At 50.7% G+C, this 19,766-nt stretch overlaps 1 protein-coding gene across 8 annotated transcripts in view; it reads right to left on the bottom strand.

Annotated features, from left to right (window-relative positions):
- Positions 1-5,881: 5,881 nt before the first annotated feature.
- Positions 5,882-19,766, bottom strand: part of LOC111849196 (caskin-1-like) — a 52,455-nt gene continuing 38,570 nt past the window's right edge. For 2 of the 8 annotated variants that reach the window (XM_023821867.2, XM_023821868.2), the window contains exons 11-22: positions 19,348-19,581; positions 17,093-17,197; positions 16,564-16,688; positions 15,879-15,960; positions 15,492-15,601; positions 14,001-14,111; positions 13,161-13,262; positions 11,908-12,046; positions 10,675-11,795; positions 9,842-10,556; positions 9,253-9,697; positions 5,882-6,612 (exon numbers count right to left, since the gene is read on the bottom strand). In XM_023821867.2, coding sequence (XP_023677635.2) covers positions 6,516-6,612; positions 9,253-9,697; positions 9,842-10,556; positions 10,675-11,795; positions 11,908-12,046; positions 13,161-13,262; positions 14,001-14,111; positions 15,492-15,601; positions 15,879-15,960; positions 16,564-16,688; positions 17,093-17,197; positions 19,348-19,581 — 3,386 coding nt within the window. In that variant the 3' untranslated portion in view covers positions 5,882-6,515. The remainder of the gene's footprint in view (positions 6,613-9,252; positions 9,698-9,841; positions 10,557-10,674; positions 11,796-11,907; positions 12,047-13,160; positions 13,263-14,000; positions 14,112-15,491; positions 15,602-15,878; positions 15,961-16,563; positions 16,689-17,092; positions 17,198-19,347; positions 19,582-19,766) is intronic. The other 6 variants (XM_023821871.2, XM_023821873.2, XM_023821874.2 and 3 more) reach the window with 4 other exon arrangements.

The following is a 19,766-nucleotide window of genomic DNA, read 5'->3' as shown; positions in this document are numbered from 1 at the left end:
CGCAAAGGGATGGATCCTTTGAATGAGACAGAATATTATACTCGCGCCACCTCCAATATAATGCCCCGAGGTTTTCTGCATTTTCATCTGCGCTCCAGTGTCGTATTAATAATGTTTGGAATTTTAATTTATCACTCGATGATCTTTACATTTTGAAATCTGTCGTTTAGGGAAAACTGCAAAATATGTATTGTCACTTTGTAGTCAACAGCCATACTGCATAAATTAAAAGCAGAAGTATGTTTTCTGTAGTTGTAGTACTTGTATATGACCACAGGGTGTCACCAGATTTAGAGGAACTAATTTTCCCCACAGAAAACGAGCCAGTTTGCTTCCGGTAGCGACGTAGCGGCAGGCCAATGGCATCTAATGAGGACATTTTAATAATAAAACCTTTGTTTGTACAAATGGTGTAAATATGATCAATAAAATAATTGTATTATATTTATCTGCACAGCTAATTTATTAATCTAAAAGCGACTGATCATTTACAGATTATTTTAATGTTTAGTAGGTCTACCTTGTTGAAGGTGGCATTTTTCTTATAAAAGAAATGGGTGTTTTCTGATTACTATCAGTTTTGGCACAGACTTGAAACTGTTCATGCACGGTTATATGAACTGGCTTTGAAAAAATATTACGCACTGAGCTTGCAGTTCAGATTGGACCAGTGTCGTATCTTTAATAATGAAAACGTGCACAGAATTGACAAATTCACATAGCCTACCTAATGACTTATGGTAGTTTGTGTTACTGGGCTCAGTGGCTGCAGTAGAGAATCAGACGTACCTCGATCATCAGCAGGGAGCTGGACTCGTAACTGTGAAATCCCAGGGTGGGGCTCTAATGTTAGACCTTGGAGCGGCTCACTCGTGCTTAATTGGTCCTGTGAAATACCCAGCTGAATCATACCTGTCAAAATGAACTGCAGTCCCCTGGTCCCTAGTGTGACTACAATTCGCACAAGTCACCACTTGTTACTTTCAACCTGAAAATCTGTCAGGCAACTGGGAGGAAGCTGCTGGAAGCAGGATGAGTACATCCGCGGCGCTGGGGCTTTCGAGTTTCTCTGAGTTTTACATCATTTTACATTAATGAACCCTAGTTCACAAATCAGCCAATAAGCATTTTAAAGTAATTAAAGTTATGATGGAAAACGCAAAAATAAAATTATTTTTAAATAAAAGTAGGAAAACATATGTATTTCGTTAATTACATGACACAAACGGGAGGGTGGGCTTCGCAGACTCACTCAGCTTTGACGTTTTAATGTTGTTTAGACGTCATCTGTTCAATATCAAGAGGCTTCGCAGTCGGATTCATTTCTGAGCCGGTGACCCATGCAGGGAAGTGAATGTACTTTTGTGCTTGGTTTAAATTGGGTACTGTTATCATTCCTGTCTCAGGTGATCTCCCTCTGTGTATGTGCGTGTGTGTACACCATGGTCATGTATATATTACATTTTGGAGACCAAATGTCCACACAAAACGATAAAAACTTGTTATTTTGACCGTAGGGAACATTTTTTTTTAATAAAAAAGCTGTGAATGTGATAAAGGAACGTAGAATTCCAAAAGTCTTGTGTTTCGTTTGGTTATGGTTAAGGTGAGGACTGGGTAGGACTTAAGGTCGTCATGTAAGGATTAGAGTTTTCCCCATAGAAATGAAAGGAGTCCCCACAAAGATATAATTACAATCCTGTGTGTGTGCATGCGTGTGCGCATGCATGTGTGCGTGAGCTGAGGTTGTTGTGGCTAGTTGCCTCATAGAACCATCTCTAGAGCAGCTCCTAGCAGACCATGAAGGTCAGAGGTCACAAGCTCTGCTACTACCCCTGGCTCATCTGTGCTGAGCAAAAAAATATGTCAACATATGGTTTATGGTTTCTCTCCAGTTTGCCTTTGATGGTAAGCCTTCTTTTTGTTTTTTTTTTGTTTTCCAGGAAAAACACATTTCCTTTATCTCATTACCACTTTAAGGCTTTCATCTTCTGGGAAACATTTAAATGTCCCAGATTCCCTACAGAGGGAGAAAGAGATGCCTTTTGAAGATGGAGGGAGGCAGATCTCCAGGCAGCCAGAGCTATGCTCCTATTGGCTGCATGGTCCCTGTGACTGGTCAGTTCCTGTGCCCGGTCCCTTCTCTTCTCCTCAGCTGCTCTGTAGGCGGAGCCCTGGCTGCCTCCAGTGGTATGATGTCATCGATGGTCTCTAGCTGTGCTGTTTGTTGTTGTTTTTTTCCTCTCAGTCTAAGAGCATGTGATCCAGCAGTATGCGTGTGTGTGTTTGTGTGTGTGTGTCCTTTCGTTCCGGAACATCCGCTTTCTGGAGTGTGTACATGTGTTGCACGCCTCAGGGGGCGATGTTTATTCTGGCACTCTTACCGCCACGCATCGTGTGCCATGCCGGCATGGTCCCGAGCCCCATAAGACTCACCTGCTCTGGCAGAATTTATCTGATAAAATTACTACCAAAAAAATCTCTTTTTGATTATGACAAGTATGATGATAGTAAACGTAGCAGACATTGTCCCCATCCTCACAGTGTCCCTCATCCTGTCCCTATCCTCACAGTGTCCCTCATCCTGTCCCTCTCCTCACATTTGTCCCTCATCCTGTCCCTATCCTCACAGTGTCCCTCATCCTGTCCCCATTCTCACATGATGTCCTTCTTCCTGTCCCCATCCTCACAGTGTCCCTCATCCTGTCCCTATCCTCACAGTGTCCCTCATCCTGTCCCCATTATCACATGATGTCCTTCATCCTGTCCCTATCCTCACAGTGCCCTTCATCCTGTCCCTATCCTCACAGTGTCCCTCATCCTGTCCCTATCCTCAGTGTCCCTCATCCTGTCCCTATCCTCACAGTGTCCCTCATCCTGTCCCCATCCTCACAGTGTCCCTCATCCTGTCCCTATCCTCACAGTGTCCCTCATCCTGTCCCCATCCTCAGTGTCCCTCATCCTGTTGTAAATGTATGTATGCGGCTACATCTAAAATTGCCCTTTGAAGGAGCTGGTTTCGCACCCAGAGCTCCAGGGGCTACCAGGGGAACGTCATGATGTTCTGTCCATGTCAGGGCGGTGGCTTGTTTCTCTAGTCCTAAAAGCCATGTCTGTTACCACTTACGCTCGTGGGAGCACAGGCTGAATGGGCTGAATCGCAGGAAACTCTGCTTCTGAGAGGACCATCAGGGGGACAGATACGCAGGCTGGACTGCAGCCGCGGGGCCATCTGTGCGTGTGATGCGATGAGTACAGGGTCAGTGACTGACAGTGCCAACACTGGCCTGTGGGGGGCGGCAGTTTGGCTCAGTGTAACATACTGCTGTAGAAGGAGGTCGCTTTACCAGAATCTCGATCAGGCCTGTGTATCCTCCATGCCACCACATCAATGCATCGACATTTCAACCGTTTTTTTAAGCCGAAAGGGATATGGTTTATAAACCTCCTCGGGGCCCCCAAATTCCCACCGTGAGCCGTTTCTGGACGTCACCCCCGATGCCAGTAAGACACCACGCAAGCCAGCCAGATCCCCGAGTTTCTATGTTACATTTATTTAGAGCAGCTGGCTGTAGATGCAGTCACACCGCAAGGACACAGGTTGCCGTGGCAGCAGGTATCGTACAGTTTGATGGTGGAAGGTCGCGAAAACATGCAGGCCAGACCCGCTGCGACTCCCCAGGACCGGCGCCGCCGCCTCATCCCTCTCCGCATGTGCAGGATAAAAAATAAACCTTTTTCTGCTTTTAAATGGAGTATTTTGCTCTAAAATGTATTTACTTAGCATCATTTGAGTTTTCCATCTAGGACATGAAGGATAATCATAAAAGCGACAACTAGGAAACTTCTCATTTTAGAAAAGGAGTCGAAGTTCGCACGCCGACACGGAGACACACAGTTACGTGCGGCGGCACTGCACCACGGCGTCTGAATGCATAGCTGCGGAGGAGAGGACCTCAGCCTTTTTGGTGGGCGGGTCGGCAAGGGGGGGGGGCAGCGCCGTGGTGCTTGTGAGCACGGCTGTCTCGCACGATGCCTGTTTTTTTTCCATTTTTTCGAAACACGGTTCTCAGTAACAGACGTCACGTTCGACGTGAGGGAAGCCTCACGTGAGCAGAACAAACAGAAATAAAGCAAGGCACATATGTACTCCGTCGATATATATAAAAAACCGAACGACATTGCAGAAAGTACAAAGTTTCCATGAGGACTCATGCAATGCGAGACATACAACGGCACAAAAGCTCCGGTAGAAAAAGAAAAGAAAAATACATACAAAATGACATTGACGTTTCAGGAACATGAATTGGAAATAAATTACAGTTCATTTCTCTGTGTTACAGCATTCGACTTGAACAACCTTTCCGGATAGTTATCATTAAATACTTTATTTATACTTATTTTTAATAAATTAAACATCACTTTTAATATGCCTTTTTTCAGCTATCTACAGAGTTATGTGTGATATGGGGGCAGCAGAAGACGATGTGGACACTGACCAGGTCTGTCCGGATGGCCGAGGTCCCTGGCTTCACATGGCTCCCTGTCAGTCTGTGCCTTAACTCTCACCTCAACACAACCCCCCCCCCCCCCCCCAAAAAGAGGCACCTCCTCATTGGTGATGATGTTAAGGATTGTCATGGCAACGTTGGAGACACGGTTATTGCAGAATCGCTGATCGTGGCGGCAGTTGGCGGACCGACGGTAGCGGAGACGCCCGGCAAGGCCTGCGTGTCGGTGAGCTGAGGCCCACAGCCTGCGCTGTCCGAGTCGGAGTGGCTGGGTTGGGCCGAGGCAAGGACAGGGGGGTGCTGGGCTTCTCAGGAGCAGGTCGAGCGCAAACGGCTTGCGTGAAACGCCAGGAGCGCATCGGGCTAATTCGTATCATACTTCAGATATAGAAAACTGACAATGTTAAACCATGAAGTGCTGTAACTATAAACAGTGCACACGCACACGTCCACACATTTACAGACATGCACACACACGCGCGCACACATACGTACGCCATCTCCATGACACACTGAGCTGATTGCCATGGGCCCAGACGTGCCCTTTATCAGCCCTGTAGGAACAGCTGCTGGATTGGGATCCAGTGCATCTTGTGCTAAGACCGCCATCTCCCAGAATCCCTCCTTGCCAGATGATGGTGGAATGGTGGAGAGGTGCTTGTGCTTGTCCGGGAGGCCACGCGATTGCAATCTGGGTATGGATAACGTCCTCCGCAAAATGACGCTTTTGCTGCAGGAAATGACTGCAGGCTTGACTTGACAGGTGAGGCCACCTGAGATAGAGCAGAGCCAGCGGAGTACAGGTCAGCTGACAGGGCCAGTCGGATGTTTGGAGGATGCCTGAGTGGGCCAGCTGTCAGGTGACAGCGGTCAGGGCCAGGTGGCTGTCCAGAGAGCTAGCAGGGCGTCTCCTAGTATGTTCACGGGGAGGCTGGGAATTTCCCGGATGGTTAAAGGGGCCAGCTGGGAGTTTCCTGACTGGTTATGAGGGCCATCTGGGCGTTTGGGAGACTGTGCTTACATTTCAGCCCCTTTCCCCCATCCTTGATATACAGAAATGCACATGGGGCTGGAATCCAGGTAGACTCTGACACCCTGCACAAGTGTCATGGAAGCTGAACATGCAATTGCATGGAAGCCCACATCATTCAAAAAAGAAATATATATATATATATATATATATATATATATATATATATATATATATATATATATATATATATATGACTACTGAAATCAAAATGGCCGATGTATCTTCAAAGTCCATAACATCACAGAAACTGCTCTTGCAGCCCAGTCTGGTTATATATAAAAATCCACATTTCTGCACACTTGTACCATTTAGGCAAAAAACAGTCAAATAAAAATAGTATTTGTATATATTTATATATCTATTACTGTACCAACTAATGCATGACTTTTTTTATCTTAAGATATAAACTCCTCTCTTCATGCTTACAATGCACACATAGCATTATTTTTTTAATCTTTTTTGTACTGTAGCATTATTTGTTTATACATTTGCCAGAATATTCCAACAGAGACAGAAAGACGAAGAAAAAGTTAAGATTTGTTCTGGAAATTTCCCTCTCTGCTTCCCCTCCACTGTGCTGCCTTCGAGGCCTCAGACCCTATCCTGAGGTAATTCCTTTGGGGTGGGGGTGGAGGCGGGGGGGGCGAGCGGGTTATATAAATGGATTGACTGGATTGTTTGTGCAAATTGACAGGAAGAAAGAGGCCAGATTTGTTAACTCCTGGGAAAGCAGTGAGATAAATTGGGGAAGGGGGGGTTGGATAGGGTGAGGCAGGCGACAGGAGAAGAAGAGAAAATGGGGAGAGTTTGGAGATGGACTGGAAGGTGAAAGGTGAAGGGGGCTTTTGGAGGGCAGATGGCAGAGGAGACCTGTGGGTGGGTGGTGGGGCGGGAGTGTGTGGGGGGGGGGGTTCTCCTGTGCCTCACGGGAGCCCTGAGGGTGGTGCCGGGGTTGCCCCCGGTGACGGCCTTCACTCCAGCATGGCGTCCAGCTGGTCGGCCAGCTCATCGAACATGCTGCCGATGTCGTCCAGGATGCTCACCGTGCTCTTTTCCTCAGCCACCGTGCTGCCGGGAAACAGGGTAGCCGGGTTACCGTCAGTTTACTGTTGATTTACCGCTGCGTGTCCTCACAGCTGAGAGCTGGCGGAGCTCATTCTCACTGTGGCCAGAGTCACATGGGTGGGAGGTTCTTCATTTGAGGCAAACAATGGGTATTAGTAGTACTGTTAGTACGGGCGTTAGCATCAGTGTTAGTACTGGCATTAGCATTAATATTAGTACTGGCATTAGCATCAGTGTTAGTACAGGTATTAGCATCAATGTTAGTACTGGCATTAGCATCAGTGTTAGTACAGGTATTAGCATCAGTGTTAGTACTGGCATTAGCATCAGTGTTAGTATAGGCATTGGCATTAATGTTAGTACGGGCATTAGCATCAATATTAATATGGGCATTAGCATCAGTGTTAGTATAGGCATTGGCATTAATGTTAGTACGGGCATTAGCATCAATATTAATATGGGCATTAGCATCAATATTAGTACTGGCATTAGCATCAGTATTAGTACAGGTATTAGCATCAGTGTTAGTACAGGTATTAGCATCAGTGTTAGTACTGGCATTAGCATCAGTGTTAGTACAGGTATTAGCATCAATATTAGTACTGGCATTAGCATCAGTGTTAGTACAGGTATTAGCATCAATATTAATATGGGCATTAGCATCAGTGTTAGTATGGGCATTAGCATCAGTGTTAGTATGGGCATTAGCATTAATGTTAGTATGGGCATTAGCATCAATATTAGTACTGGCATTAGCATCAGTATTAGTACAGGTATTAGCATCAGTGTTAGTACTGGCATTAGCATCAGTGTTAGTACAGGTATTAGCATCAATATTAGTACTGGCATTAGCATCAGTGTTAGTACAGGTATTAGCATCAATATTAGTACTGGCATTAGCATCAGTGTTAGTACAGGTATTAGCATCAATATTAGTACTGGCATTAGCATCAGTATTAGTACAGGTATTAGCATCAATATTAGTACTGGCATTAGCATCAGTGTTAGTATAGGCATTGGCATTAATGTTAGTACGGGCATTAGCATCAATATTAATATGGGCATTAGCATCAGTGTTAGTATGGGCATTAGCATTAATCTTAGTATGGGAATTAGCATCAATATTAGTACTTGCATTAGCATCAGTGTTAGTACAGACATTAGCTTCAGTGTTAGTACAGACATTAACATCAATGTTAGTACTGGCATTAGCATCAATGTTAGTACATTTATTAGCATTAGTGTTAGTACATGCATTAGCATCAGTGTTAGTATAGGCATTGGCATTAATGTTAGTACGGGCATTAGCATCAATATTAATATGGGCATTAGCATCAGTGTTAGTACAGACATTAACATCAATGTTAGTACTGGCATTAGCATCAATGTTAGTACATTTATTAGCATTAGTGTTAGTACATGCATTAGCATCAGTGTTAGTATTGGCATTAGCATTAATGTTAGTATGGGCATTAGCATCAATATTAGTACTTGCATTAGCATCAGTGTTAGTACAGACATTAACATCAATGTTAGTACAGGCATTAGCATCAGTGTCAGTACTGGCAGTGGCATCAGTGTTACGGCGCTTTTCCACCAGCATACAGGACCCAGCAAAGAGACACTAGTTACAGTGCCGTTCCACCTCACTTTAATTTTCCACTGCAGAAGGGTCAGCTCAGTTAAGGCTGAAGAGACGCTTATTTACTATCTGCTAATTTCCATTTGCATTTGCAAGTCTGTGAGAATCACCTTATGTGGGGTTGCCAACTTCAGTCAGCTGGCTTGAGTGAGATTATCAGTTTGAGACAAGTCTGCACACACATTTACATGTATGTAACAGTTTTTATTACCTTGTAAATAGTGGCATGAGTGGAGGGTGTCATACCAGATGCATGAGAGTTGGCAACCCTGGTTATGTTAGCATCAAACGCTAGCAGAATTAGCATTAGCTTATGTAAATTTGAATTATGAATCTACTCCATTTAAGTGTTCTCTAGTACATTTTAAGTAGGATGCTGAAAATGATCAGAAATGTATCAGTATATCGCGATGTGTGATACTACTAATAATGAATCATATTTAAAATATGCCCTTTTTTCCATCAGATAATCCCTGCACAGATCACCGGTATCACCATGCATCTCGACCAATCAGATGGTGGTGACGCAATCAATTCAGTTTAATCATGCTTTCACCCCTGCTAGTAAGCAGGGCCATGTCAGCGCAGGTATGGGTCAGGTATGGCTTGCATAATTTACAATGGAAAACGTACGACTCGAGTATGGATCAGTATTGAGATTAGCATTGATGTTAGTGTTGATATTAGCATTGCTGTTAATACTGAGTTAGCACCAATGTTAGTACTGGTTTTAGCATTGATGTTAGTGCTGGGATTAGCGCTGACATTGTGCAAATCTGTGAGTCAGTCGTGTCCTGGAGTCATTTACATCTGAGCAGCCAGTTGCACCATTAATCTGATTATACCCCTAATTTAGCTAATTGCACCTTCTATGTTAACAATTAGGTCGCTTTGGAGAGTGAGTCTGTGTGTGTGTGCGTCTGTGTCGGTGTGTCTGTATCACTGTATCTGTGTGTGTCTGTGTGTCTATGCCAGTGTGTCTGTGTCCGATCATCACTCACTCCCTGCTTCCATCCTCTAGCCTGATCTTCTCCTCCTGCCTGATCTTCTCCTCCACGGCCTGCAGGGCTGCAGCCAGGGAGGCGCTGGTCTCTTCCAGCCGCTGCTGCGCCGCCTCCACCCCACCTCCGCTGTCAATGGACGCCCCACCGATGGAGGAGCGTGGGGGCTTCACTGGGGGAGGTGGCGTGGGAGTTGGGGCAGGGGAGAGGACCAGGGCCTGTGTTGTCTGTGGGCTCTGTGGGGTGGGGGGACCCCCGGATGGGGGCGTGCCGGCAATCCTGCCCTGTGTGAGTGTAGGAGTGGATGCAGGAGGTGGTGTGGAGGCGGGGGAGGGGGCAGGGCCCACACCGATGGGATGTGGGATGATCTGCACCTTAGTGGGCTTGGGTGCTGTGGGGGGGGGAGCGGGCTTTGGCGACACGGGCGGTGGCACTCGCTTTACCTCTGTTGGGGGGGGGGGGACAGTAAAACACAATCAGAACACTGTAAACATCATCACAAACACCATCACATTGCCCACCAACTCTGTGCCTGACTGAGCCTCCACCACACTGTCAGCCATGCTTCCCCACAGAACGGGACTGGCACCTGGGCTTCCTGGGCTTCCGGGTCCAGGGAGGGGCACCCTCTTTGAAGTGGGTCCTGAAGGTCCCATTTTTTTCATGTGCTGAGCCAGGACGGGCTTAGGGGACACCGGTGGCTTGGGAGGCCTAGGGCCCTCGGGTCCTGGAGGGAGGAGGTTGTCCCTGCTGTCTCTGCGGGGGACGCCGTCACTGTGCTCCTGGACCCACTGCGTCCCGTTCTGGCAGGAGGCCGGCACCAGGCTGTCCGGCACCTCCTCCTCTGAGTCCTTGTCCCGACTCTTCGGCCGTCGCTTGACGGTGCTGGACTCGGTCAGGTGGAAGCGGACCCCGTCGGCTTGCAGCTTGGAACGGGACCTCCTCTTCAGGGTGCTTGTGGCTTCCTCCTGGGAAGCCTCCTCCAGTGGCACGATGCACGAACCAGCAGGGAGGCCGTCATCCTCGCCTTTGGCCTGACGGGGGTGCTGTTTCACCATGACGTGCATGTTGCCCGCTGGACCCTGGAGCGAAGGTTCCTCCAGTCGGCCTAACGGTCCTGGATGTGCCCCGACTTTTGGTTCTGGTTCCCGGGGACCCCGCTCTCGTCGTGCTGCGGCTACGAGCTCCGTGACGGGCCCACTGATGGTCCGGCGCCGGTTCACCACCTCGCCGTCCAGCCCAATGGCATCACGTGGCTTCCCGCCAACTGGGGCCCCCATCATTTGCCCATGCTCTGCATTAACCTATGGAAGGGAGAGTCAAAATCAGTACTCTGCCATACCTGACCAGTAGAGGGCATTGGAGCTCTGTGTCTTATGGCTGCATGTAGGTATGTTTCTTTGGGGACATAGTGAGCTATACCTGCAGGTGATGCTGCCCCCCTGGTGACTTCTGCAGGGCCTTGGGCCCACCCCCGATGGAGGACATCTCCAACATGGCAGCGATGCTCCTGACGCTGCCAGCGCTGCCCGTGTCCACAGCGGCACCGAGGTCGCTGGCCCGCCGCTGTGGCCGATAGCCCACATCCAGCAGCCCTGCACTAGGGGGCTCCTTGGCATCATCAGGCTGGATGGGGCTGGAGATGGCTGAGCTAGAGCGCTTGGGCGGGGGTGGCGGTGGCCCCTTCTTTCGGGGCCGGGCGAATGAGTGGCCACGGTTAGTGTTCTTGTCCGCGGGGCCCAGGGTGGCGCTGGCCCGGGGAGTAGTGGCCACAGTTGTGGCCCCTGGCTCCTCACCATCCTTTGCAACGTGCCGGCTCAGGGTGTGTGCCCGCTTCTGCGACTGGCCCCGCCCCTCCCCCACCTCCGGCTCCTCCCCCGGGGGGAGGCACAGCGTGGGCACAGCGACAGGCACGGGCCCAGGGGTCGGGCTGGGAGGTGGAGCGGCCACCCCGTCTCGGGGGTCTTTGTGGACATGAGTCTTCTGCTTAGGCGACTGGGGCAGACTGGGGGCAGTGGTTGTCTGCTCAGCAGCACCCCCGCTGGGTGTGGCCCCCTTCACCTTGGCCTGTGCAGGGCCAGTAGTCTGCTGGGGGGAGGGCTTGGTCTTTGTTGGGGTCTGTGGGGGCGTGCATGTGGACCCACCTCCCGATTGGTAAGACTGCCTTGATTTTGATAGCGCTGGTGGCACGTTGCCCCTGCTCTGGCGTGCTGCCCGCGCCTCTTTCCTTGGGGGGGCGCCGCTCCCCTCCTCCGGCTCCCTGCTCTTGGCCGGCCCGCTGTTGGGGGCAGGGCGCGTTCGCGGCTTGGCCTCGGTACTCTGCTGGCGCTCGCCGGTACGGGCCAATGCGGCCTGGAGCTCGCCGCTCAGCTCGCTGTCCTGGAAAGTGCTCAGTTTGGGTGACGTGACAACGACACCGTCGTGGGGGGGACTCTGGATGGACACCACCTCCACGGACTGTGGCCCCTTCCTCTTGCGGCCTTCTGAGGACTTCTGGAACTCAGCCAGCTTCCTCACGGCCAGCATCAACTTCTTCTGGTGGCCTGGAGCAGGGAGACAAACATAAAGAGCTGGCACACAGCTCCGGATCATGGTGAGACAAGCCGCGTACCTTAAGCCAAGGTATGTGGCCTTGCTTGGGGGTCCCTGCCATACCTAGCTTGGTGATACCAATCTCCTGCAGGTCCTCCCAGGTGATGTCGGTGATGAAGTCGATGCTCTCGTAGCCGTTGTTTACCAGGACCTGGTAGTACTGGCCCAAGCCAATCATAGAAAGCCACTCAGCCAGGTCAGCCTGCAGTCCAAACGGACAGAATCGGACCACTGAGACCACTGTTCCTGACCTGTGTAGCGGTGCTGTCTTGGCCTGTCATGACCCTCATATTGATGATTTCAGTATGAATCTCACTCTCTGTGTCATGTGATTCTCTGGCCTGCTGCCCACTCAGGTGACAGATGTGACCTCTGACCTAAAGGCATCTACTCACTGAATGCTGGTCTGGTATACCTTTTTACCCTTTTCGCTTTGTGACTCTTTTCTGGTGGTTCTAATTGCTTGGTAAACTGAACTGGAGTCTCTGCAGGCCAAGCTAATTGTGCTCGTGTAGGTGTGCATGTGCCAATGTAGGTGTGCATGTGCCCGTGAATGTGTGCGTGTGCCCGTGTATGTGTGCGTGTGCCCGTGTAGGTGTGCGTGTGCCCGTGTAGGTGTGCATGTGCCCGTGTAGGTGTGCATGTGCCAATGTAGGTGTGCGTGTGCCCGTGTAGGTGTGCGTGTGCCCGTGTATGTGTGCGTGTGCCCGTGTAGGTGTGCGTGTGCCCGTGTAGGTGTGCATGTGCCAATGTAGGTGTGCGTGTGCCCGTGTAGGTGTGCGTGTGCCCGTGTATGTGTGCGTGTGCCCGTGTATGTGTGCGTGTGCCCGTGTAGGTGTGCATGTGCCAATGTAGGTGTGCGTGTGCCCGTGTAGGTGTGCGTGTGCCCGTGTAGGTGTGCGTGTGCCCGTGTAGGTGTGCGTGTGCCAATGTAGGTGTGCGTGTGCCCGTGTATGTGTGCGTGTGCCCGTGTATGTGTGCGTGTGCCCGTGTAGGTGTGCGTGTGCCCGTGTAGGTGTGCATGTGCCAATGTAGGTGTGCGTGTGCCCGTGTAGGTGTGCGTGTGCCCGTGTATGTGTGCGTGTGCCCGTGTAGGTGTGCGTGTGCCCGTGTAGGTGTGCATGTGCCAATGTAGGTGTGCGTGTGCCCGTGTAGGTGTGCGTGTGCCCGTGTATGTGTGCGTGTGCCCGTGTATGTGTGCGTGTGCCCGTGTAGGTGTGCGTGTGCCCGTGTAGGTGTGCATGTGCCAATGTAGGTGTGCGTGTGCCCGTGTAGGTGTGCGTGTGCCCGTGTAGGTGTGCTCGCTGGGTGCTCACAGGCTTCTGGTCCAGGTGCCACTCGGCGGCACTAAGCTTGCTGATCTCCGACGTCATCTTCTTGCGGTGGCCTGCTTTGTTCACGCCGATGGCGGCCAGGTCCTGCAGGGTGCACACATCACACCCCCACTTCCTCAGAGACGGCATTCTCCTCGCACACTCACACATACACACACAGGGGGGCGCTGCTGTGCCCCGCTGGTCGCATGTCACCTTCCCCCTCGCATCCGCTGAGAAGTGTGCCTTTGGTTAGCAAAGCGGGTGAGCATTTGAAGAGAGAGATGAATGGGTGGCTAAATTAAATTGGAAGAAGAAGCAGAACAAGCCATAAGCAACAAAAAAAGCGTTTACAAAGCGCCACGAGAAGCCAGACAGTCAGGCTCTGCTCCGCGGTCAGTGTGACCCGGCTGATGTCTTTCTAGTCATCGGTAGAATCGCTTGCTAGCATCATGCTGACCCTCCCAAACGCTGCATTTTGAGGATGCGCGTCCCTGACCTGAGCAGTATGCTGGCCAGTGTGACCTATAACCTATAACCCAGACCCGGACGAACACCCACCTGTTTCAGGACAGTGGGTGCTGGGTATGGCGACAGGCCAGGAAAGGGCTCACTGCATGAAGGGAGCTTGGGTCACATGACAGCGAAGGGTGGAGGTACGAGGGTGCATGCCATGCGGGGGAGTTTCCAGTAATTTCTCCTCAGCGATACAGAGCAGTTTGTTCAGTGGGCCCGCAGTATGCGAGAGGTGAGGGTAACCCCAGAGCTCGGGGTGTGAGACCCCCATGGTTTGGGTGCAGGGAGTGAATGCGTGTTGGGTTTGGGGGCCTGGGCTGGTCTTACCTCGGGGGTCATTCGGCTAATGGTGGACATGTCATAGCCCTCGCTGATGAAGTTTGGACCGTAGGCTTGAAGCTGAAACGTGCTCAGCCATTCGATAACGGCCTCTGAGCTCTAGGAAAGAAGACATGACATGCAGCCGGCTGTCATGGTTACGCCTCAGGAAGAGCGCCCCCCATGGGCTTGCTGTGACCACCACCGCATCACCGTGCGGCCCATCTCAGGTCTCCAGTAGTCTGCCTCAGTATGCTTATCTTCTCATCAACCAAACATGACTATGCCAAGACACTAGGGGGCAGTACACAGTTTTAAAATCCTGCTTTTCTGCGCTGATTTCACCTCAAGGGTGGTGGTCTGTTACGTCTGTGTGGAACACCGGCCAAAGCATGGAGCTCCTGGAGGTTATTTTATGAGTCAGGGAGGTGATTACCGACCTACTGCAGAGAATTTATAATGCATGCTCAAAACAAACCATATGCTATTGAAGGTATCATAAATCCTCATCTACAGCATATGGCTGCACACAGATCTAGGCACCACCTGTACTCAGAGGACTGCCAGCAAAGTCCAAAACAGGACTGAGATGTGAGAAGGTTGGAGGAAGAGGTCTGACGTGTGCAAGTTCTGTCCTAAACATCAGCGCACGCTTTGTTTTCAGGTCTTTGCTCTGGCTACGAACTAGATACTGCATCAAGACCAACAAGACCAATCTGGACATCGAACTGACTAAGACAAGCCCATCCTCTGAACAGGAAGCAGAACCGTACAAGATGTGCCCAGGCCTGCAGAATCTGCCCTCCTCTTAGTGACCTGGCGTGTCTGATTGAACATCCTGCTGGTCTTGGACGCGCTTTGAGTCGGCTCTCCAGACCACGAGGCGGAACGGCCGCGTCAAGCTTCCTGCAAAAACGGCTACAGCCCTTCAGCGGGCCGAACTGGCCGCCCCCACTCTGTCCTGGGCGGCGCGGGAACCCGGCATCACCACGCTGCCGTTTCCCCTCCCGAAATGGACAACGAGCAGCAATGCCGACGCGCAGCCGGTTGTAAACAAAAATGGCGGATGGCAGAGCTGAGAATGAGCAAGCAGATGCAGCCTTGGCGTGTTGTGACCCGCGACCTGCGTTAAGCCACCCCCCCCCACCTCCACCCGAGGCCCCCAAAAAGCAGACTGGATGCATGGACTTGGATGTTTTGAACCCGCGATATTTTGAAATGCCCGATCGGAATACCTTTCATCTTCAGTTTTATCTCCATTCGCTCCGACGAAGCACTGGAGCGTTTACCCGCCCCCCCCCCCCCCCCCCGTCATACACACATGCAGCACGCCAAGGTCACATGACCCAAACGTCACTCACCGTCTTGCGCTCGCACCCAAACATCCGCAGAACGGATGCAGCCAGCTGGGAGGGTAAGCACCGGGGGAGCATGGCGTACGGCGTACGGCGTCGGCGGGCCGCTGTGGCACTCGGAGCGTGCTCGCCGTGGCAAGCTTACCTTCTCCTCAGATGGCACCTCCCCCTTCCTCTGGGCCGGCGGCACCGCCTCCCCGTATGCCGGCTCGTGGTACGGACAGCTTGGCGAGCTCTGGGAGCGTGACGACGGGGCTGCGAGTGAGGAACGCAAACACAGAAAGGGAGTCACATGTAAATATACGTCCAAGGGTGCCCCCCGGTGGACATCCTCCTCCATAGCACCCGTGCACTGTATCCTCCCAAAGAAAAAACAGGGTCCATCCCCACAGGGATCTTCATTCACAGGTTGAAAAAAAATCACCGGCTGTTCTGAGGGTGTAAGGCTGCTGGCGTAGGGGCTGCGATGGAGAGGGGAAGGTCGAGGGGAGAGGAAGGGAGGAACATCGTGTGGAGGTATGAGCCACTCTACCTGTGGACTGCTCCAACGATTTGGACTGCTCCAGCAGGTGCTCCTTAGCTTTGGTGGACTGAGACAACACGGTAGCCAAGAGCTGTGGCACAAACACCAGCATATTATTCACTACAGTTTGTTTAGCATTAGCATTCTTTAGCCAGTTCTGCAGTCTGCTCAGTACCTTAGGTGTTCGCTGGCTAGCAACACCAGTCAGCATTAGTCGTCTTAGCATTAGCATTCTTATTTCTAGCACTAGCAATCTTTTATGAGTCTGAAGCCCTGTTGTGAGTTAAACGACTATTAGTTTAGTATCAGCATCATACATTCATTTACAATTAGCATTCTATTGCCATTTTTCCAGTTTGCTAAGGGCCGCTTTGGATTTTCTTGCCAGCTCTTTTCCCCCCAAGTGAATCATTTTAGCATTAGCATTCTTCAGATTCTGCTTGGCACCATTGTGATATCTCTAGCTAGCATCCTTTAGCCTTTTAGCAGTTGCATGATTAGCATTTTATTAATGACTCAAGGTTCCATCCGAGGGTTCATGTTGTTTTGTGGAAGGGGTTAGCAGCTGTGGTCATTAGCTATGACTGGCTTTCCGGTTGTATATGCTACCTCCACACTACTGTGCTACTTGTGTTTTGTGTAAATCACATCTTTCCTTTCCTTCGCACATGAGGTCATGAAGCCCAATCCTGACCTTGACGCCCTCGGCCTGGGCATGCAGGGCGTGGCTCCCGCTGCCTGCGCTCTGCCCGCTGCCCGAGGACCGGCCGCTGGCCACGCTGCCTGAGCTCCCCATACTGCTGCGGTCCCCTGTCCCGGCTGAAAGACAACAGCGGGATGGTGCGTCAGGGCGCTTGGAGTGCGGATGGACCTCCGGAGTGCGGATGGGCCGCCAGAGTGCGAATTAGCCTCCGGAGTGCAGCTGGGCCCCCCGGGGCGCGGCAGGCATGCGAGACATGCGGCTGTAATGCACTGGAAGATACACTAAACGCCAGGAGGACGTGACAGGTACTGAAGACAGGTGAGTGAGGTGGGGGAGGGCACACAGCACACAGTCGCAGACTCCCAGGGTGCCAGAGTACTGTTCCTATGGTCACTGGGGCTTGGAAATGGCTCAGGGCAATGGGGGGGGGGGTTGTCTGGGGGGCGTGCAATCTCATTCCTCGCTGGGCCCAGGCATGGAGATGGCTGTTTGCGATGGCAGCGCCTGGGGTGCCCGTTACCTGCGGTGGGCTTGCGCAGCACCCAGATCTCCTCGCCGATGCCGCCCTGAGGGCCGGTGGTGGGGGAGGGGGAGCCATGGGGGCTGGACTCTGAGCCTCGGGAACCTTCAACACAGAAACCAGCATTAACAGCACCAGCTGGGGGGGGGGGGGGGGGGTTGATGGCCAGGGTCCATCTCCCACAACTCCCTATCTGAGGCCAGCACTGGGGGTGGGGGGCAGTGGTGGGGTGGGGGGTGGTTTGTGGAGGTGTGTTTGCCATTGGTGGTTCCCCCCTGAGGGAAAGAGCTTCTGATTGGCTACTGCATTGTTGTTACCCTGGCAGCAGGTACGTACAGACCTCTGGAACAGTCTGTGACTTCCACATACAACACATATATATGTGAATATATATATATGTATATACCGTATATACCCAAACACATACACACATATATATGTGAATATATATATATGTATATACCCAAACACATACACACATATATATACGAGCAGGTGCATTTAAATCGATTTTCGGATCGTGCACATCTGTGTATATACATGTATATGCTGAGACATATACATCAAAGATAATAGATATATATATATATATGACCCATGTGTATATACCATAATGCATAAATACATTATATAAATACACATGTGATCATATATATATGTAAAGGTTTAGGTATGAATTGCAGTGCATTACATCATATTTATAAGTTAAGGATTTCCAGGACTTTTCAAGCCATTGTCACCCAGTTGAATGGTTTGAAGGCAGCCTGGAATGGTGACACGGAAACACACAACGGATACGGTGCTAATACACGATCGGCACCCACAGCCTTACCTTCGGGGCAAGAATGGATTTTGTGACTGGATTTTGGACCTGAATTCAGGCCTGTACAAAATGCCGACACAATTCCGTGCCTCTGGCGCAGGCCATTTAACCCACGTGTCACTGAGTGTTCACTGGCGGCAGGGGCAGGCCTGCTGTTGTACCATTGAGTGACATGTATGGCGTTTGATTATAAAAATTCAAGTTTATTGTTGAGGTGAGTCAAACCTCATGAACAATACGAGGAGCCAAAGGAGGGACGGGAAATTCTGCTCTAAAGCTTTTCCTGTCAGCTTAATTTCACTGCTTTTTGGTCAAAACTAAAGGTCAAAGAGGCGGATTCAGTGTAACGCGGCCTGACTACAAACTGGTGAGAAACCAGACGACCTTGTCGAATTGACGTCAGCGGTGGTGAGTCCTCTCTGCGGTCAGGCATCCCCAAGCTTGTTAAACACACCTTTGACAGGAAGTTGAAACACTATTCTTCAGCATAGACCAAACAGCACCTCAAAATAGATCCTGATAAGCTCCCACAGGAAGTTATATCTTTAGAGGCAGGAATTAGAGCAGTGCAGGTTGACTGATGGCTGGACGTATGTAGAAGATGGTAATGATGGTGAAGTTGGTGATGGAGATAACGGGGACAGGGGACACTGGGACTAGTGACAGAATGACAGACAGGACGACAGGAGCAGGACGAGGGCATCGAATTTGGACACGTTTGTCAGTGTGTGCTGTTTGGACGGGTTATGGGAGCTCCATGTAGGGAAAGTATTTGGACAAAGGACTCCTACTGGGAGGGGGGGGGGTGGGGGCACGGGGTGCGGATGAACGGGACACAGCAGGAAAGTTTTGTACCTGTGCCTTAGTCAACAGAACGGGGCTGTCACGGAAAAACAAACCAGATCCTGTGTGTATGGAGCCTCCAATCACTAGAGCAGGGAATATGGGCTGGGGAGGGCGCGGTGGGGGGGCGGGGGGCAGGGGGCGACCCGCCTCCCTTGTTTTTGACAAGTCAGAGCAAACTTACATGGGCTAAACCAGGATGTACCCCACTATACACACAGAAAACATACAGGTATCCAGTAACTGTAGTATATCTATATCATGCCTATAATATATAAATGGTATACGCTTTAAGCTACTTTTGAATTTTGTTTTATTAAATAATACTTTAACGTAGCAGAGGATAGCTTAATCTTCAAAAAAAAACTTGAAGGAATGTTTCTTAGCTCCAGTGGAATATATTTTCAAACGTTTAAAGTGTGACTTTCCAATTGGACGAAACTGAGAAGGCGGGGGAAGCCGGCTCCAATCCCGTACTCGGGGTAGAAACAACAACACTCCTTCGAGTTTCAGGAATGATAGTGACAGTGATGCTAAGGATGATGACAATAGTAAAGAGCGGCGGCAGGAGCCGAGCCCGTGTCTGTACCTGGTGCGGAGTGTGGCTCTCCCGGGGCGCTCTGGGACCTGCTATAGCCAAAGGAAGTGAAAAGGGGCTGATGGGAATGTGTTGGCGGTGGCGGTGGAGGCGGCGGCAGGGCATGATACTGATACGAGTCCCCGTTGAGCACGGCGGGCAGGCCGCACACGGGGGCGCCGCACACGGGCCCACAGAGCTGTATCTTTTGATACTGTTGGGCACAAATGACTGTGTTCCATGAACCTGGGGTGCGACAACACAACGACGACGACGACGACAACGACAGAAACGACAGACACGACAACAAAAGAAAGAGGTTTTAAGGGAGGAAAGCAAAAAACAGAACAACAACAAAAAGAAACTAAATCCGCCCGACCGACATCAACAGGAGGCAAAGATTAACAAAAAGAAAGCCAAGAAACTCAAAG

The sequence above is a fragment of the Paramormyrops kingsleyae genome, chromosome 22 (genome assembly GCF_048594095.1).
Source record: "Paramormyrops kingsleyae isolate MSU_618 chromosome 22, PKINGS_0.4, whole genome shotgun sequence".
NCBI classification, from domain to species: domain Eukaryota; kingdom Metazoa; phylum Chordata; class Actinopteri; order Osteoglossiformes; family Mormyridae; genus Paramormyrops; species Paramormyrops kingsleyae.
Note: the sequence above shows the minus strand (reverse complement) of the source record. Positions and strands in the feature narration are given on the sequence as shown.